We start from the raw sequence: 20,872 nt of genomic DNA on the forward strand, positions 1-20,872 counted from the left end.
TAAAGTTAAAAATATATTTTAAAAAGCTGGTCTTGGTAAGTGGCAAGAGCTATTCTGTGCCTCTGGAGTCTGGATCACTTGTTCATACCTGCATTTTAGAAGCAGGGGTCCGTCCCCCCATTTCCCAATGAAGCGACAATTCTACCTAGCCAAGAGATAGGAATCCTCTGGCCCTCTAAATTTTGTCAGATTCCAACTCCCATCAGCCCAGTATAATCAATGACCACGGACGATAGGAGTTGTAGCCCTCCAAATGTTGCTGGACTCCAGGTTCTCCATCCCTGACCTTCCTTAGTACGTCAGTTGTAGAGAGAAGACACCTCCATGTGACCTAACATCACACTATGAAACCTCTGGTAAATGGCAGTTTCGCCCCATTATTTCTGTTCCTTGTTAGTGTTCTAATTAAGAGTACTTGTATCCAAGCTTTTACTCTAGGGTTAAGGGACCTAATTTGGTCTCCTCCATTAATTTCAATGGGTCTACTCCAAGAACAAACACCACATTCAACCCAAATGCTTGACTTTTAACCATCATTGATGGGTCAAATGACTAAAGGAAGTTTTGACTAGTCAAAAAAGCCAACTCTAGAGTGACTTGTATTTTGTCACGGTTTATTTAGATGATATAAATACTGCCCCTTGCATAGGGAGGTTTATAATAAAAGCAGGTAACCAAGAATATATAAAACGCCGTCCATTAAAAACGTACAACAAACCACTCAATGACAACTCCGAATTGCACTGCAGGTCACCATACCATACTTTTAGAACTGCAGACCACCGGCCACTAAAAGAAAAGCATTTGTAGACATAAAAAGAAGCCCAAAATGGCACCCCTACCCAATAGCAGGCCACTCTTGAAAGGGGGAGGGGCAGAGTGGTGAAAGAGAAAGGATGCTACCCTTTCCATAATGTCCTATAGTTGCAAGAACTATATGGTTCTTCCCAATTCAGTTGTACTGCCTCCCTCCCTCCACATCTCCTACAACTATAATCAGTAAGAGAAGTGTGCAAGAGTCCTCAATTGATCTCTGCAGGGTCTCAAAAGCTCTTCCTTCAATCCTTGCAGACCCTGCAACACTCCGACCACTGAATGCCATCTCAAGGCTGATTTGTCATGAAACAAGCGCTAAGCAGGAGAAGACTCTGGCCTTAAGACGGCCCCAGCCTAGGACTTAATTGGGATCAGCTTCTTGTGAGCTTTGCACAAGGTTGCTTTAGCTCAGCAGAGCCTTTTTCCCCCTCCTGGAGAAAAGCAGAACATATCTGCTGGTGGCAATGAGAGGATTAGCTGCTAAGAAGAGTGCCTTTTAAGAGAAGTGCATCACCAGCATACCCCACAGTGCTTTGCGGATGTAAGTGGAAACACACATTGTTCACGGCATTTGTAAGTAACAGCCCGACAAACTGGCACCAAGAGACCAAACTCCATCAGCCTTTTCAGCTATGCATATATAATCGCAACACAAGGGACCCATCCGATGAGAGAAGTAATGAGAAGCCCAACTGTTAAAACCACAGCGGCACAGACAAGACGACCAGTTGCCAATTTTCCCTCCAAACAGGAAGCGCTATTGTCAGGCAGAATTCCATCCATGAACCTTGAAGTACAACACGTAGGCCTGATGCTAGCTCACTCTTCAATGGGGCGCTAGCTTAATCATGCCAAATGGTACCAGATGTTGCTCTTTCAAGCTTTTTTGCTGCTGCATATTTACCAATGGCATCATCCTTTGAGGAGGCGCTGTGCTCTTTGGCATACAGCAATAAGGATGCGGAGACTTTAACCTCCAGATTGAAATGGAGACAAGCCAATCTAGCCTGGCAGATTTCTTCAGTGGTTTGATTGCCTTGCCTGAAATCTCCTGGATACTGTCTATCCCAGGCACAAAAAAATATCCTCCAATGTGCTTGCGTCAAAAGGTTAGGAGCACTTCAGCACAACTCTGATCTGTATTCCCGCCCCCCGCCCCCCAAAAAAATTGTTTCTTTGGCATTTGAGGGAGAGAAGGTTTTAGGGGATTTCACTGTATCTTGCGTTCTGTTCAGTTGTTTGGCTATTTACCCTTCACCATTTTTGTTTACCTATCGTATTTCCTGACATTCTGGAGTTGTTGTTTTATTACATTTTTTATTTGCCATTCTTTATTTGAAACAACAACAACATAAAAGGAAGTGACAACAGCAGTCTAGAGTTAAAAATGATGTTCTTATGGTAGAAATCTCACCAGCCCCTGTGGTTTGCAGAAGGCTGCGCTTTTGAAGCACTACAACCCTTCCTCAAACAAAACCAATAGGAGCAAAAGGTTTGCATTCGACGGGGTGAGCTAAATGAGCACAGACTGAGAAACGAAGCTGAGAAACAAAATTCCATTCCTGCCCCTTCCCCCCCAAAAAGTCTATGAAAAAGAAGAGTAAAATGTCTCAAAGTGTCCAAGAAAACCTCCCCAAGGCAAAAGGCACTGCTAGTAGTATTTGGGACGCTCAAACATTTTTATCTTACTCTTCCTCCAAGCAAATCAGGGGTGGAATACACTGTCTTTCCCCCAGCCCACTTTATCTTCACAACAACACTGAGAGGTAGGTGAGGCTTTGAGATAGTAACTGGCTCAGGTTCACCCAGTGGGCTTTAGGGATACAGGGATTCTAATTTAGGCCTCCCTGGTCCATAGTTACTCTCTAACTGCTACACTGAATCTGCTTTCTTGTTGTCTAAACTAAAATAAATGAATTAAGCTTGAGAATGGCTGCCCTCACTTTCATCTCAGGCTCATGAAACTGAAAGAGTAGCAAGTACAATGTTGGCACTATCTACTAACACTGAGGAAAAACTATTGGTAGAGCCCAGCAGGATATGAAAAATCAAACAATTCAACATCTGAACACCTATACACAAAAAAAGCAGCTTTTGAGAAGCAAGGATTGGCCATACTGACCTCCGAGTATGTCGCTAAACCCAGGAAGAAGCTACAGCCTGCACAACTGTTCGTCTTGTAATGATTGGGAAGGCCAATAGTGGCAAAAGGCAAGAGAGCCTGTGAAATTCCTAGACAGTAGCAGGATGTCCCAAGGTCTGCATGTGTCCTGCAGTGCATCCCAACAAACAGCCAGTGTTGGTTAGAATATTAGACCCTGGGAGACCAGGGTTCACATTTCCATTTATCCATGAAGCTCCATTCCATTCATCCATTGGGCAAGTCACAATGTCTCAGCCTAATTTACCTCACAGAGTTGTTGGTTTGTGGGTAAAATGAGGTGTGGAGAGAATTGTGTACTGCTCCTTTGAGGAAAGGGTGGGATATAAATGTAAAAATAAATAAGAATAAATCAAACTTTGGATCTCCTTGCCAAAAGTATTAACCACCACAGATTCACATTTACAAAGAGTCACTTAGAAGCAGCTGTAACAGGTCAGTGCATCTTTCCATCCAATGACAGGGACCTGCCCCACTATAATAGCAGTGGGCATTTCACGGCACAATCCTATGTCTACTCAGAAGCAATCCCACAAAGATCAATGTGACTTATTCTCAGGTAAATGGGCACAGCACTGAAGCCCAAACTTTATTGATATCTGGATAATTAAGAATGGGCTTACTAACCTGCTAGCAACACATTAGAATAATCTATTCTGGTTTTACACTTGTAAGTTGTTCTGAGCTCATTTTTACATCCAAGACTGACTGAGACTGATATACTTATGCACATTCAAAATTGTGTGCTTATTTTTGTCTGCACAATTAATTCCTCCTCTGTTAGACACAGGAAGACCAAGAGCAATGCTGGCTACTAAAAATGCCCATGAACCACTGGCAATCGTGCCCAATCCTCCATTCACATTGTGGCTTCTGAAGTCACCAGGTTCACCCATCTTTGTAGTCTTAGTAAAATGCTAAATTTGGCACCTGATCCTAATGTCTGTATTTGTGGTGGGGCAACTGCAAAAAACCCCAACAGCAATATAACTAAGAGCCGATCAACTAATAGTTCAGTCCTATACAGTCGTACCTTGGCTCCCGAACGCCTTGGGAGTAGAATGTTCTTGCTCCCGAATTATCAAAAACTGGACGTGAGTGTCCCAGTTTTCAAACACTTTTTGGAAGCTGAACATCCGGCGCGGCTTCCGCTATTGTTTCCAGAGTGCCTGCGCAATCAGAAACCAACAGAAGCCGCGCTTTGGTTTCCAAACAGATTCCACTTGACTTCCGAGGTACGACTGCACATATCTACACAGAAGAAAGCTCCATAGAGTTCAATTGGGCATACTTCCTGATAGGCTTATACAGGATTGCATTGAAAGGTGTTAAAACGTAATTACATTGTGGAAACTGCAGCACTTACCAACTCTAAAAGTTCAAGAGCTCAATGTGATTAAATGAGTTTTTGCTATACTATTCCCAGAGAATACAGAAAGCAATATAGGGAAAGACTTCATGCTAAATACTGTAGAACAAAGCATCTGAGTCTCTTGTAGACCTTTCTGCTGTATCTTTGTAACATTTGGGTGGTAGTGGCACCTGCCCTGTGGAACGCCCTCCCAGCAGATGTCAATAAACAACTATTTTACTTTTAAAAGACAACTGAAGGAAACCCTGTTTAGGGAAGTTTTTAAAGTCCGATGCTGTATTGTTTTTAATATTCGGTTGGAAGCCACCCAGAGTGGCTGGGGAAACCCAACCAGATGGGCGAGGTAGAGATAATAATAAAAATTATTATTATTATTTATATTATTATTATTTCTGTGCTGTTTGAGCACTGATTGAGATATACCTTAACATACATGTGGTTACTTACACAAAATGCCCACCTGAACTTGCAACTCACAGCATTTGCAGTACCTGAAACAATGCATCTGATAATCAAATTGGCAGCTATATGCATAACGCTGTCTATCACAATTCAAAGGAATCTGTGATATATAGAGAGAGATAGAAGTGGGATCATTTGCTTTGTACGCAGCAGGTCCCAGGTTCAATCTGGCATCTCCAGGGATGGGAGATGCTGCTGCCTGAAACAATGGGGAGTCACTGCCAGTCAGTGTAAACAAAACGGAGCAAGTTGGACCAATGATCTGACTCCATATAAGGCAGTTTCCTATGTTCCGCTAACTCCGGGCAGCCCAACTTTACATACTGCAAGAGTACTTCAACATGGAGCCCATGGGGCACACACTGCTTTGTCGCAGAGGGGGAAGGGAGAGAGGCCAAAAAATGACACCCCAGTCCTTGTGCCACCTTCCCAAAGTTAAGTACCATATTTTTCGCTCTATAACACGCACGTAGTTTTTAGAGGAGGAAAATCCGTAGGCATGCCACCCGTAGGCATTCCCTCCATAACATGCACAGACATTTTCCCTTACTTTTTAGGAGGAAAAAAGTGAGTGTTATGGTGCAAAAAATATGGTAAGTGTGAAGCTGGGCTTTGGAAAAGAGGCATGCAGCTCTAGCAGGGTCCTAGAGCTCTCCTACCTCTGAGAAAGCCCTAACTAGGTTTGGGAAGGAGGTGGGAGGACTCTAGGATCCTGTCAGAGCCCTCACACCTCCTTCCCAGAGCCCAGCACCTCCACACCCAGCTTTGGGAAGGCTGTGCAGTTGGAAGGGAGAGGAGGGGGGCGTAATGTTGCCGAGGGTCACCCAAAAAGACCTCAGGTCCCCATGCAGCCCTCTGGCTGCGCGTCGGACCACTCTGCTCTAGCTGAACTGAGATTGCATATTTAATAATGCCTAGACTGCATCTTGACAGTTTTGTCCAACCTATCAGACACCTGTACATCAGCCTGGCCAATATGATTTCAGTAAAATGATTAAATTGCCTTATAAGAGGTAAGCACTCTTTGTTTCTGTGCTGGTCACAGGGAAAGAGAACCACCCTCTTCTGCCATAAGCAGAGAAATACAGTCTATTATTACCAAATTATAGGAATGCAGCTCAGAGTCTAGCAATTCTTGGCTCTTCTTTCCATTCCGTCTGGTCATTGCAATACAGTGGTACCTCGGGTTAAGTACTTAATTCATTCTGGAGGTCCGTTCTTAACCTGAAACTGTTCTTAACCCGAGGTACCTCCTGCTGCTGCGCCGCTGCAAGATTTCTGTTCTCATCCTGAAGCAAAGTTCTTAACTCGAGGTAATATTTCTGGGTTAGCGGAGTCTGTAACCTGAAGCGTCTGTAACCCGAGGTACCACTGTAATTCTGAAATAAAGGCCGGTGCCAGAGCTTGTCTTCCCCTCCCCCCCCATCTTTTTCCTTTTATGTCATGTATTTCAGATTATAAACCTGGGGGCTGGGACTGTCTGATCACTGACATTTGTAAACCATTCTGGGTTCGGCTAGATGACCCTCGGGGTCCCTCCCGACCCTGTGAAGAACACGCGGCAGCGCGCCCGGCGGCTCAGGCGCCTCTCCCGGCTCCCCTTCCCTCGCTCACCACGCCGTCGATCTGCACTTGCTTGACCGCCGAGTCTCCCGGGGCCGCCTTCGCCTTGGCTTTGACGGCAGCCGAGGAAGAAGCGCCGGCGCCGGGGGCGGGTGTCTCCTTCCGCGACGCCATCTCTGGGAGAGGAAAACGAGAGAGGGAGAACGCACACCGGCCGGAAGAGGAAGAGAGCGAGGGGAACCGGAAATGGATCCCTCTCAGAATATCTTCCGGGCGGAAACCGGAGGACTTCCGAAACACAACCCCAAACATGGTTCCGCTTTCATATAGTTCCTATAGGACTCTTTATGTTTGCATTTTGCTTTTCCTCTGCGCCGATGCAGTTTCGTCAGACGGGAGCTCGATCCCGGATAGCTGCCATTAACCGACCAGGAAATCTATGGAGTGGTAGTTTATGGACTGCATTTATTCCCTTTCTTCCTCCGATGAGCTCGAGGTGGCGCACGTGGTTCTTCCCCCCCATCTCATTTAACACCCCCCCTTACAACAACCCTGTGGGGGCAAGCTAAGCTGAGAGAAATAAGGCAATAAGCAGCTATCTTATTTTTAAAAGTCATCTGAAGGCAGCCCTGATCAGGGAAGTTTTAAAGATTTAATGCTGTATTGTTTTTAACACTCGATTGGGAGCCGCCCAGAGTGGCTGGGGAAACTCAGCCAGGTGGGCGGAGTATAAATAATAAATTATTGAAATTATTATTATTATTATCGTCCAGCGCCCAAGCGAGAGCTTCATGGCCGAGCGGCCTCCCCCAGAGCCCCAGCCCGATCCTCTCAACCACTACATCTAGCCCTGATCTTTTTTACCCGTGTATTATTCCTGCACGGCAGGGGGTTGGACTAGATGACCCTCAGGGGTCCCTTGTGGGTTCTATTATAACCGCATTTTCTCATCCTCAGTTCTCGCTCGCAGCAATAACGCCAGTAACTCAACAAAAAGCAAGCATCTGGGGCGAAGAGTCAGAGCGCGATCCCTCCTGGACCCGTTACACACTCCTAGACACGTGCTTTCCCCGACGGCTGCTCCACTGCGCGTGCGTCAACTTTCGTTACGGTGGTTGCTTTAAAAAAAAAAAATAATAATCCGGCAAGGACTTCCGTCGGAAGAAGTAGTGGGGCCCGTCTACTATTCCGCCCACCTTTCCATCTCTATGGTCCTCCTCCAGCCGCCGCTATGAAGATCAAGCGGCAGAAGCACGCCAAGAAGAACGTGGGCTTCTACAAGCACAACTTCGGCTTCCGCGAGCCCTTCCAGGTGCTGCTGGACGGCACCTTCTGCCAGGCCGCGCTGCGCAACAAGATCCAGATCCGAGAGCAGCTGCCGGGATACCTGGCCGGGGCCACGCAGCTCTGCACCACGCGGTGAGCGCGGGTCGAGTGGGACGGGGAGGCGCGGGACGTCGAGGGGGGAGCCGTAGCTCAGCGCGTAGGGCGCCTGCCCGGCAAGCAGAAGGGGGTCCCGGGTTCGAGCCCCAGGGAGAGCCCCGGTGCTAGACCAACCGGGATTCCTCCTGGACCACAACTCCCATCGTCCCTGGACCACTGGCCCCGCCAGGTGTAGTCATAGAATCATGGAGTTGGGTCTCCACGTGTCATCTAGACTCGGGGTTCCCAGCGTGGGGAATTTGATTTTTTTTTGGGGGGGGGCTGCAATTCGAGAATGAGTTAGACCAAGTTAATGGAAGTGAGAGCTGGACCATAAAGAAGGCTGATTGCCGAAGAATTGATGCTTTTGAATTATGGTGCTGGAGGAGACTCTTGAGAGTCCCATGGACTGCAAGAAGATCAAACCTATCCATTCTGCAGGAAATCAGCCCTGAGTGCTCACTGGAAGGACAGATCCTGAAGCTGAGGCTCCAAGACTTTGGCCACCTCATGAGAAGAGAAGATTCCCTGAAAAGGACCCTGATGTTGGGAAAGATTGAGGGCGCAAGGAGAAGGGGACAACAGAGGACGAGATGGTTGGACAGTGTTCTCGAAGCCACCAGCATGAGTTTGACTAAACTGCGGGAGGCAGTGGAAGACAGGAGTGCCTGGCGTGCTCTGGTCCATGGGGTCACAAAGAGTCGGACACAACTAAACGACTAAACAACAATGGCATTCTAGGCTTCCTCCATGCGAATAGGAGTTCACTTTTTGAATAATACAAATTATATGTCACAGGGGGTGGGGAGGGCATCAGGACTTTAGAGATGCTTAGGTGGGACAGGGCAAAAAAAAAAAAGGTTGGGAACCACTGATCTAGATCAGTCCCCTGCAATGCAGGATATCCAGAAAACCTGTGGCTGCATATTTTGGTTTGCCTATTCAGGGATGGGGCTGAACCATAGCCACTGCTCTCTGGAGTGTACATCTGCCAGGAAAGCTTTAGCTCAACAACTTTGATGAAGGCTCCTCCAAAAAAGCTCAACAACTTTGGTCAATCCAAAGGGTTCCAGTTTGTTTGTTTGTTTGTTTTTAATAGTGGGAGTAGATCGCAGTCTCTTGGGAGTTGGACATGCCTGCCATAAAGCAAGACTTCCATTATGAATCAGGTGGGGAGGAGAAGCAGAGGATGGCTGCTGGCCAAGTGCTATTCTCTATTCCTTGACTGTATTTTGGAATTTATTCGTGTATAAGCGAATGCGCAGGGTGGATGACCTTAGAATGTCCCAAATAAATAAAGACCAACCATACCTGGGGTCCCAAGCTTGAGAAAGGCGGGTATAGCAGGGCTGAGCCAGATAGACTGTGTACAAAGCAGCTTCCCATGTATCCTACACGGGAAGTGCGGTGGGAGACAGTTGGCTGCTTGGTCCTCATAAAGGCGGAGGAGCTACCAGCGTGAGCAGGATGGGTCAAGGAGGCATTTAGGGCAACACCAGGGTGTGTGTAAGGACTGCAATTTGGAGATGCAAACTCATATGCATAGATGCAAATGTAGAAGTAATTTGAATTCAAATGCATCTTGCCATAGAAAACTAGACTAGGTGACTTTGTAGGTAGACACAAAATTCATAAACTGCTGGTAGAAATAGAAAATACAGTAAGGTAAAGGGTCCAGTCGTGGCCGACTCTGGGGGTTGCGGCGCTCATCTCGCTTTATTGGCCGAGGGAGGCGGCGTACAGCTTCTGGGTCATGTGGCCAGCATGACTAAGAGCAGTGCACGGAAATGCCGTTTACCTTCCTGCCAGAGCGGTACCTATTTATCTACTTGCACTTTGACGTGCTTTCGAACTGCTAGGTTGGCAGGAGCTCACCCCGTTGCGGGGATTGAAACTGCTGTACTTCTGATCGGCAAGTCCTAGGCTCTGTGGTTTAACCCATAGTGCCACCCACGTCCCAGAAAATACAGTAAATATCGCTAAAGGGGGGGGGGGAGACTACGGTGAGGTGGTCTGTGGCTGCCAAGTCTGCTGTACAGGTGGCCTGTCTGCTGTAAAGGCCAATAGAAAACCTCAGTGCTCCTCCTTCTCATTGTTCTTTAGTTTTAAACCACACTTGTGCCTGAAAGCCCCTTCCACTAGAGAACTGTCCTCTGTAAAGCTAGGTCACCCTATAGAGAGACCCTCTGTATATCCTTTGTGCTCAGTTGGTGAGGCCAGGCAGCCAGCAGGCAGAGTCGCCGCATTAAGAGCTGTTTAAATCTCCAACTGAGCTGCAAACCTTGGTTGACTTCAAATCCCTCTCATTCCTTCAGCTTACTTGACCTCACAGGATGGTGTGAGGGTAAAATGGGGCCCGTAGTAGACCATGTATATTAATATCTTTGGCTCCTTTGATGAAGGCCTGCAGTTCCTGGCTTTGCAAACTCCATATTCATGCTTTCCTCTAAGGCAGCGCTTAGCAAGCATCCTGCCAGCGTGAAAATTTCTGCCCCCTCCTCCCCCCATCAAGTCTGTTCTGGGGTTTCCCCAATCTATATATATATATATATATATATATATATATATATATATGCAGGTTTTGGTGTCTTCGGGTGTCTTCCCGTGTAAGAGTCGGGGTGTCTGTGCGACGTTTCGACGAGGTCTCACTCGTCATCTTCAGGCTGGTGCTTTCGGCTTCTTGTTACTGGAACAGAGCCTGTTCCAGTAACAAGAAGCCGAAAGCACCAGCCTGAAGATGACGAGTGAGACCTCGTCGAAACGTCGCACAGACACCCCGACTCTTACACGGGAAGACACCCGAAGACACCAAAACCTGCATTCCTGTACCCGTGAAAATCTACGAAAGCATATATATATATATATATATAATATTTATTAGAGTTTCAGAAAAAGGAATTACATAAAATCAAAAAATACAAGAATAAAAGACAAAAATAAAAATACAAGAAAAATACAAAATAAGTACATTTACAGAAAAAAGATAAAAAAGGAAAAATAAAAAATCAACCTTTCCATATCTTACATTCATATCCTTGTTTCCCTGACCTCCTCATACCTCCCTTTTTTGTATTCCAATTCAATTAATTAATTCAGCAACTTCTTTCCCTCGGGGTTTCCCCAATCTTTGCACATGGGGTAGACTTTGATACAAGACATAATGGGGACTTTTGTTCAGAATTTGAAATGCCTTCGTTGAACAAGAATCTCTGCTGTTATTTCTTCTTCTTCTAGATGTGTCCTGAAAGAGTTGGAATCCTTAGGGAAGGAGCTATATGGGGCAAAACTAATTGCACAGAGATTTCAAGTTCGCAATTGTTCTCACTTCAAGAATCCAGTGAGCGGCTCAGCCTGCCTCCTGTCCATGATCGAGGGTGGGAATCCACACCATTACTTCATTGCTACGCAGGTAATGTTCTTTCACTTAAGCTCATGTGAGCAAAATGCCTCATTTCCTTCATATTTTGGAATCTGGCCAGTTGTTAATGAGTTTTGAGAATTACATCCACGCTTTCTCCTTTGGCGCTGCGGTGGGAAAACTTCGGCTTATGCAAATTTGAACGGCACCTGCACGTTTCCAGCGTTACAAGAGACTGTTCGAAACACTGCCTACAGCCTTGTTTTAAAACACGTTTACTTGGAAATGAGCCTTGTTGTGCCTGAGAGGGCTTGCATATGCCTTTGATGGCAAGCTCTCCTGCAGCAAGCAGCCCAGCATAGGATTAGAGTTGCGGAGGGAGGGCATTTGTAGATAACAGTTTTATTTCACAAAGAAAGGAATGAAGATACTTGGCAGCTTGTTTGCATGCTGTAATTAATGTCTTAGTTGCTAGATCAGGAGGCAAGGCACGTCTAAGCATCAGCTAAAGTTCTAAGCTTCGAGTGCATCTGAGAAAAGCAAGTCTGCATAGAACCAGAACGAAGAAGTATCCATGCCCAGCTCTGTTTACAGAATAAGTAGCAGGGATGCGGGTAGTGCTGTGGTCTAAACCACTGAGCCTCTTGGGCTTGCTGATCAGGTCAGCGGTTTGAATCCCTACGACGGAGCTTCCGTTGCTCTGTCCTAGCTCCTGCCAACCTAGCAGTTCGAAAGCATGCCAGTGCAAGTAGATAAATAGGTACTGCTGTGGCGAGAAGGTAAATGGCATTTCCATGTACTCTGGTTTCCGGCACAGTGTTCCGTTGCGCCAGAAGCGGTTTAGTCATGCTGACCTCATGACCCGGAAAGCTGCCTGTGGACAAATGCTGGCTCCCTCGGCCTGAAAGCGAGATGAGCATCGCAACCCCATAGTCACCTTTGACTGGACTTAACCATCCAGGGGTCTTTTACCTTTACCTTTTACAGAATAAGTGACTGTCTCACAATATCTCTTACCACTTCTGTCTTGCCCGAGAAGGTTGCTCAGAAAAGTGAACTGCAAAACTGCTTGAGTGTTATTTAGCAGCATTTATTTATGATGTTTGGGTTCTATTTTATAGCTCCAAAAAGCTTTCATAGCACTTCAGAATAAAAGTCACATGAAAAGCACTTTACCTACATTGTCTCAGTAACGCTCACTTCATTCCATGGCATGGGACTCAATTTGCCGCACAAGGTCATTTCCCCCAAACCATTAGATGTGGGACAGTTAAAGCCATGGGTACAGAGGAACAACTGGGAGGATGTGCTCTTGATAATTCCTTGACAAAGAGGGCTCGCTCTAAGAGCCAATCAGCTGATCGGTAATGACAGGAAGCCCAGCAGTTTGAACTCCATTTGCAGGTGGTTTGTATTCAAACAACTTACCAATTGACTTCATAGGTCCTAACTTTTTGCCTCAACCAGCTGTTTGGTAAAGAAAGCCTTTCCTGTGGTCCACAGCACAAAAGGGATATAATCTTGCTCAAGAAATTGTAGTCTGTTTGCTGGATGAAATGAAGAAAATAGGGATTTGCATCGTTATTATATATACAAATTTATATACCACTTGACTTATCTTATTTTAAACTACATTAAATAATCCTTAAGAATACTTGGCATTTATGCCTCTAGCCTTCAATAACTTTTCCAAATAGTAATTGACCACATTGCATATTTTGCATTTTTATAGAATGTTATACTAGTTTACCACTATAGCCTTCAGCAGCTTGAGCAACAGTTGGTAAAGCAAGCAACAGGGACAAGAAAATTGGGTGTTTCCTGCCACTTTGACAGTGTTCTTTTCCAGGGTGAGCAATCTGCTAGATTTTCACTGCCTTGAGCTTTCGCTTGTAAAGAGTGCATATAGATTTACTGTTTGTGTCCCCCACCCCCATTTGATAGGACCAAGATCTGGCAACAAAAGTAAAGAAAAAGGCTGGAGTTCCCCTTCTCTTCATAATTCAGAACACAATGGTTCTTGACAAACCTTCCATGAAATCTTTGGCTTCGGCACAAGCAGCACAGACTAACCGACTTATTCCGGAGCACCAGAAACTAAGGATTGAACTTCTCAAAGAGGAGCAGGGTCTGGCAAAGACCTCGGAGCCGAGAAAAAGGAAACGGAAAAGGGCCAGTGGCCCTAATCCTCTCAGCTGCCTGAAGAAAAAGAAAAAGGCACAAGAGACCTTGCAGCCTTCGGCAGCTAAGAAAAAGGGGAATAGGAAACGCAAGAAAAGGAAACTGGAAGCAGGAGGAGAGACTGTGCCGTCTGGGTCACAGAATGTGGAAGCATGAAATCATCTCAGAAAATGGGTGGGCTCGTCTGTTCCATGAACTTTGGGTAAAGCCAAGGTCTATGACTAAAGCAGTGTGATAATCCTTGCATTTAATCATTATTTTATTAAAGGTCTTGTTTTAAAGGTCTTGGAGTATTAGGGTGCTCGGTCAAAGTGAAACACACACACACACACACTTTTGATATCATTTTAAATTGGGTCTTAAAACTGCACAAGAACAGACCGTATAGCTAGGATGGCAAACTGATAATGCCTAAAGCACGACCTGTTTGTGTCATGCAGAGGTGCACATTAAACATACCAGTTACTTCTTGGTAGAGCAATCAAAGGGGCACAACTCATCACCTGCTTTGAAAGGAAGTGTTTCACAAATCAATCCTGCCTTCCAACCAGGCTTTCTTTCCTGAAGTCTTGCTCACACTATCCCAGATACATGGAAGCTAACTGCAGTTAGTTGCTGGTGAATTCAAAAATGTTCTAGTACAAAACCAGATTCAAGAGTGTGTTTTCAAAAGTGGTTAGGAGAGTAAAACCCACATTTAACTCTTTTTATATTTTCATTATATTGAGTAATAGCCACTTGTGTAATGTCTTCGTTTAAAGTAGAAGCCCTTTGAAGCATTCAATTTATTTCTGCCACTGAAGATTAATTTTCAGTGCATTATCAAATGTAACCCCAAGGAGTTAAAACGTAATCCCACTCCATATCCAGTTTGTTTAATTGCAAGATCTGAAATGGATAAAACCTTTCAATGGAAATCCTTTATCTTTCCCTATTAGCTGGCTCCAGTTCAGTCAGGTTCCTGCCCACTGGGGACTGAGCAATTTCCCCGAAAGACCTATTTGTAGTGCAGAATGACAAATCCTGGAGCCATATAATAATCTTTGGAAAATTCTATACATATTACTTGGACTCTCAAAAAGAAAAGGAGGGGTGTGTGATTAATGGGCTGTCCGTGGTCTGGACATGATCCATGGTATTAATTACTACAGAAGGTTGAAAAAGGCAAATACTGAAATGATTATAAGGGTAAATGCTGAGAGAATGAGAAGTTTGGATCAGGTAGATTTTGGGTTGGAGTGGGGAGCTGATTATGGATCAGGACCACTTCAGTTAAAACTAGTAGCCATCCTAAATCATGGTCAGCAACTAGAGCTGAGGTTGAATCCTGACAGGACACAAGTACTGGTCCTGAATGGGGTAACTGTACCCCTGAAGGACCAGGTGCTCAGCCTGGGAGTCATTTTGGACTCACAGCTGTCCATGGAGGTTCAGGTCAATTCTGTGTCCAGGGCAGCTGTCTACCAGCTCCATCTGGTACGCAGGCTGAGACCCTACCTGCCCGCAGACTGTCTCGCCAGAGTGGTGCATGCTCTAGTTATCTCATGCTTGGACTACTGCGATGCGCTCTACGTGGGGCTACCTTGGAAGGTGACCCAGAAACTGCAATTAATCCAGAATGTGGCAGTTAGACTGGTGACTGGGAGTGGCCACCGGGACCACATAACACCGATCCTGAGTGATCTGCATTGGCTCCCAGTACATTTCCGAGCACAATTTAAAGTGTTGGTGCTGACCTTTAAAGCCCTAAACGGCCTCGGTCCTGTATACCTGAAGGAGCGTCTCCACCCCCATCGTTCAGCCTGGACACTGAGATCCAGCGCCGAGGGCCTTCTGGCAATTCCCTCATTGCGAGAAGTGAGGTTACAGGGAACCAGACAGAGGGCCTTCTTGGTAGTGGCACCCACCCTGTGGAACACCCTCCCTTCAGATGTGAAGGAAATAAGCAGCTATCTTATCTTATAATTATTATATATTATACATATTTAAAAAGGGACGCGGGTGGCGCTGTGGGCTAAAGCCTCAGCGCCTAGGGCTTGCCGATCGAAAGGTCGGCGGTTCGAATCCCCGCGGCGGGGTGCGCTCCCGCTGCTCGGTCCCAGCGCCTGCCAACCTAGCAGTTCGAAAGCACCCCCGGGGGCAAGTAGATAAATAGGTACCGCTTACCAGCGGGAAGGTAAACGGTGTTCCGTGTGCGGCTCTGGCTCGCCAGAGCAGCGTTGTCACGCTGGCCACGTGACCCGGAAGTGTCTCCGGACAGCGCTGGCCCCCGGCCAATAGATGTGAGATGGGCGCACAAACCCCAGAGTCTGGCAAGACTGGCCCGTTCGGGCAGGGGTACCTTTACCTTTACCTTTATACATATTTAAAAGAAAGCCCCATTGAGTTAAAATGGACTTGTGCCCTGCTAAATAGATTGCAGAATTGCAGACTTAGCTGCTTAAAAACTGCCTATGCTGCCTGTAGTTAAGTGATGAGCCTTGGTAGATCTATCCAGGAGGAAGGCTCTTCCAAATTTTAAGCACAAAGGGTCCTATCTTTCATAACCACCTTCCATACTTCTGTTGGCAAGCGTAGCCCGAGCAGTCTCCAAAATGGATCACAATACTTGCCCCAGTTGTTATGGGTGGAAGCAATCCTTGCTTGTAACATTACACCTGCGGGAGGGAGAATACATTCTTGGCCCTGCTGATATAAGTTCACACTTGAAACTAGTTCTGTTGTGAACCTTCCTGGGACCTTTGGATGAAGGGCAGAATACACATTTAATAAATAATGATAATACGTCACTTATTTCTCTTTGTAGCTGTGCAATGTATGCCTGGCAGCTGACCATCTAAGCGGGCTCTGCTGTAAAGAATTCCGCCTTAAGGCAACGTGACACAAAATGAACGGGATGCAAAAACTGAGGTGGCGCCATGCTCGCCGCATAGAATCACCCCTTTGTGAAATGGATCATCTCAAAAGATCCGAAAGAGCCTGTGGGCTAGCTCAGAGCTCTGTGGCTGTGAGTGCCTTGTAATCGCGCTACGGTTTGAAGCAAGCCCTCATCGCCACCTGCACCTTAACTCCTTGCAAAACACTACCCAGAGCAACTGTATGAGCCCAAGTTGCTGCACCCCTGCAACGTCGGCGAGGTGAGACGCCACATCCGTTATTTGCCGCACTGTGCCCTTGCACCTGTTTTATATCCACATCCTGCTTTTGCAGAGTTAGGTCACAGAAGCCAGCTGTGATCTTGGAGAAGCTATTGTCACAAGTCTTAATGTAAAGGGGTTCTGCTTTTTGAACAGCCACACAATACAAAGGACTAAAGTGGATGCCCTCCATTTCTTACACCAGGGGTCTGCAACCTGCGGCTCCGGAGCCGCATGTGGCTCTTTTACACCTTTGCCGCGGCTCCGGGGCAGATACTAGCGAGGGGAGGAGGTGCATTGTGCGCCCCGACACTCCCCACTGTGGCGGGCGCTGTACTGGCTGTGACGTCGCATGGGGGCGGTGCGTGCTTTAGTCCCGACGTCACCTTCCCGCCCGCTGTCAGATCGCGGCTCTGGAGATATATTTGTTTTAAATGTCGCAATGGTTTTGCGGCTCCCAGGTTTTTTTTCCTTTGGAAATGGGTCCAAGTGGCTCTTTTTGTCTTAAAGGTTGCAGACCCCTGTCTTACACTATGTAGAAACATCAATGTTTCCCATTGTTTCAACCGCGAGCCCTTGGCAGTTGTAGCTGCAGTTGGCTCGTATATTCTTAAATCAAGTGGTCAGATCAATATGCCATTCCTTTGGACCAAAATACAGTGGTACCTCAGGTTACATACGCTTCAGGTTACAGACTCTGCTAATAGTACCTCAGGTTAAGAATTTTGCTTCAGGATGAGAACAGAAATTGTGCTCCGGCAGCACGGCGGCAGCAGGAGGCCCCATTAGCTAAAGTAGTGCTTCAGGTTAAGAACAGTTTCAGGTTAAGAATGGACCTCCGGAACGAATTAAGTACTTAACCCGAGGTACTACTGTAACAGCTTGGAAAGATGTTCTTTTCTCGTTTCTTTTTCTGCATCTTACCGTAACAAGCGCTAAGCAACCTGGGCCAAGAAAGAGCTCTTTGGAAAACTGATAAGGATTCATTAAATTCTAAGGCTGTGATCCTATACCTATGTAAAGGTAAAGGTGCCCCTGACCATTAGGTCCAGTCGCGGACGACTCTGGGGTTGCGTCCTCATCTCGCTCTATAGGCCGAGGGAGCCGGCGTTTGTCCATAGACAGCATCCGGGTCATGTGGCCAGCATGACTAAGCCACTTCTGGCAAACCAGAGCAGCGCACGGAAACACCGTTTACCTTCCCGCCGGAGTGGTACCTATTTATCTACTTGCACTTGATCTGCTTTTGAACTGCTAGGTGGGCAGGAGCTGGGACCGAACAACAGGAGCTTACCCTGTCGCAGGGATTCGAACCACTGACCTTCTGAACAGCAAGCCCTAGGAGTAATCCCCTTTGAATGCAGTTAGACTTGGGAGCAGACAAATTTATTTGGATTTTCCTTGTATGTAGCTACTGACAGGGGTGCCAACTTGAATAAAATATTGGGGGGCCTAGGTAAGCACCGCCCTGAATCACATGACGTGGTGCGCCCTGAATCACATGACGTGGTGCACTCACACCATTTGAATGACAATGGCCATCAATGGCCAGGGTAGGGGGCTCGAAGACGCCACAAACCCTAGGAGTTGACTACTATGGACAACACCTCTGCTCACACAAGATGGGACACCTGATTCTTGTTTATTCCCCCTACCCATCCACTATAGTCCTTTTGCCCTCTAAAAATCTTCCAGTGAGGGCTGGGGAGGCCCACTAGAGCAGTATGGAATCCAGTATGGAATCCACTTGGACGCTGGCTAACGCAGCCGTTTATCTTCAGCCCCAGAGGCACGCTTCATTGTCTCTTGAGACAGACTGATCACAAACACACATTGCTGCCAAAATGGAAAGCTTTTGGCAAGGGGAAAGCTACACACAGCGGATGCACGTATCTTCACAGAATACAAATGTTTGCAGACAGTTTCCTAAACAGCAAATGGACAAAACCTGAATACAATTGCCGCATCCTGCCCCGATGAGACCATTTTCTCCTTTGCATCAGGTATTTATTCAAAGTGAAATAAGGCAGCTTTAAGCTTCAGCAGGTCTTGATCCCTTTAAAAAGCAAATGCTTCTCGTTTCCAAATTTTCTGTGTCGTTTCCAGTACTTCTGCAAGGCTACCCAGACACTCTATGTAGTTGCATATAAATAACAATGGGCCACAGCTGACAGTAGCATCCCTAAACCATCACACTGCAGCTTGGCTCAGAAAGAAAGCTACCTCTGCAAGCAGAGGATTGCTCCTGACAGATGCTGTAATTTAGTGCTCACAGGTCCCAAGGTTCCCTCAACTCGTTTCAAGCTCCGTAAGCCATCAAGACAACATAATCTGCCTTCTTAAATAGCTTTTAGAGAAGCATCTAAGGTTTGTTTTTTGTTTTTAAAGGGGGGGCAGGTTCTAAAGAGGATGCAAAGCACTTATTTCTTAACAAAATCCCTTCTGCCGTTTGGTTGACGTTTAGAAAAACGAGATGCAGCAACCTAGAAACAGACTTGTGCAAACAGTTGCCTCAACTTTTGGAATCTTAGCAGCAAGGCTGAGTGGGATCTGTTGCAAAATGTCGCAGTAAGGAGTGCTCTCTGATCCAGATTGGGGTGGTGGTGGTACAGAATAGTTCAAATAATGAGCAATCGGCATTTTATGGTCATTTTCCTGGGGGCTGCCCCTCACTCTCAGGGCTCTTTTCTGAAACCTGCCCCTCATGTGGGGATGATGACATAAAACATCAGCACTCAGAGCGTGAACATCGGAAATAGTTTGATATTCAATATGCTTTGCTCATATGGAGCCCAGGATGCATATTTTTAAGGCTCATAAATATATCTCTTAACATCCAGAAAAGGTACAAAAGGTGGGGGATGCAAAAATGATCAGGCTGCAGCATTTTCCCCTGGAAGGAAAGATGATGATGATGAAAATTTATATCGTTTGAGCATTTGTTTAGAAAAACCTGCAGTTAAGAGGAGGGCGATATGTATATAATTGAGGTTTGTAAAATTATCCACGGCATGAGGAAAGTGGGTAATTTTTTCTTCCTGTGATGTATGTATGATGTTTCTGGGGGTGGTCTTGGACTCCAGGGCGGGCAATTTAAAATGTCTATATACGGGCGGGCACATCTTGGTTCTGGGTCCTCCTCCTCTCCCCTGCGGGTGGGGGAGCACCCCGTTGCGACAGATCAATAAAGATCAAGCTTACTAGCTGCTTTGCTTCTCAATATTCTCTGGTTGGTCTCTGTTATTTTCTCCTACCAATACAGAACCTACAAAAGGACTCTATATGGGCTCTTGGGTACCCCATAAAGGAAAAAGAGCAGTTTTTTTTTACTTATAACACTCACGTCCCAATTTGTTTGTTGGGTCTGGATGCATTTCTTCTTTGCTGTTTGGCTATGGCCCCCTTCCTGGCGATGCTCCCCTTGCAATTGGCAGTTGGCAGCACGCTGGTTCAGAAAAAAAATGGGACAACTCTGATGGCGCAAGGGACTTTTTGTGCATGCAGAGCTTCCTCTTCCTCTCCTGTCCTCAGGGCCTTTGTGTGCCCTCAAAATCAGCTCCGGAGGTTTGAGGGGACCCTCCAAAGCAGATTTGGGAAGTGTGCGCAAATGGGGAGGATCCATTGAGCCAGTGAGACCCTGCTGGTGCAGACACACCCAAAGGTTCTTACATTCATTCACTGTCAATGGGCTTCTCAGAGACACCTGGTTGGTCATGGGCGAGTGTTTTAGTCTGACGCAGCAGAGCTCTGATCTTATGCAGCCAAAATGTCATCACAACATCACACACCACAGGGAGGTATCAGCAGGTTGCAAAGGTACAAATAAACTAGTGAAGGGGGAGATGAGCGCAATAAAGAAATAAAACTTATTTAGGATAACTCGCTCAACTCAGATTCAGGTAGGTGGCCGTATTGGTCTGCCGTAGTCGAAACAAAATAAAAAAAAAACCCCAGTAGCACCTTAGAGACCAACTAAGTTTTTTACTGGTATTTTGTGTGCATGCACACAAAAGCTCATACCAATAACAAGTTTAGTTGGTCTCTAAAGTGCTACTGGAAGGAATTTTTTTATTTTGTTTCGACTCAGATTGCTGACTGATTTTGGGGTGGGGAGACAAACAGAAAACTAGGGGAATAGAGTATATTGGAAATGAGCATGGCTGGCTGGAACCCAGAATAGGGGCACAGCACACAATAGACACATTGGGTTGGGAACACCCTAGCTTCAAACTCCAACACCCCCAAAAAGCTGACCCTTATGGTCAGTGTGGAATAGCTCACAGAAGGCTGCAACAGGATGGGGAAATCAGGGATCTGGAGGGCTGCTTTGTCATGCAAATCGGAAGACATCTCTGAAGCCAGAAATACAATCGACACAGAGAAAGGCCATCAGTATGCAA

At 46.3% G+C, this 20,872-nt stretch overlaps 2 protein-coding genes across 2 annotated transcripts in view; one reads left to right on the forward strand and one right to left on the reverse strand.

Moving 5' to 3' along the window:
* EIF3H (eukaryotic translation initiation factor 3 subunit H) overlaps positions 1–6,701 on the reverse strand; it is a 70,318-nt gene extending 63,617 nt beyond the window's left edge. The window contains exon 1 of the mRNA XM_082235801.1: positions 6,426–6,701. Coding sequence (XP_082091927.1) covers positions 6,426–6,686 — 261 coding nt within the window. The 5' untranslated portion in view covers positions 6,687–6,701. The remainder of the gene's footprint in view (positions 1–6,425) is intronic.
* Positions 6,702–7,569: 868 nt separating this feature from the next.
* UTP23 (UTP23 small subunit processome component) lies at positions 7,570–13,620 on the forward strand. Its single transcript, XM_082235926.1, has 3 exons — positions 7,570–7,793; positions 11,031–11,205; positions 13,099–13,620. The coding sequence occupies exons 1-3, from the start codon at positions 7,606–7,608 to the stop codon at positions 13,489–13,491; spliced, it is 756 nt and encodes a 251-aa protein (XP_082092052.1). The 5' UTR covers positions 7,570–7,605; the 3' UTR covers positions 13,492–13,620.
* Positions 13,621–20,872: the final 7,252 nt, after the last annotated feature.

The sequence above is a fragment of the Podarcis vaucheri genome (assembly GCF_965113315.1).
Source record: "Podarcis vaucheri genome assembly, chromosome: 8".
In the NCBI taxonomy this organism is placed as follows: Eukaryota; Metazoa; Chordata; class Lepidosauria; order Squamata; family Lacertidae; genus Podarcis; species Podarcis vaucheri.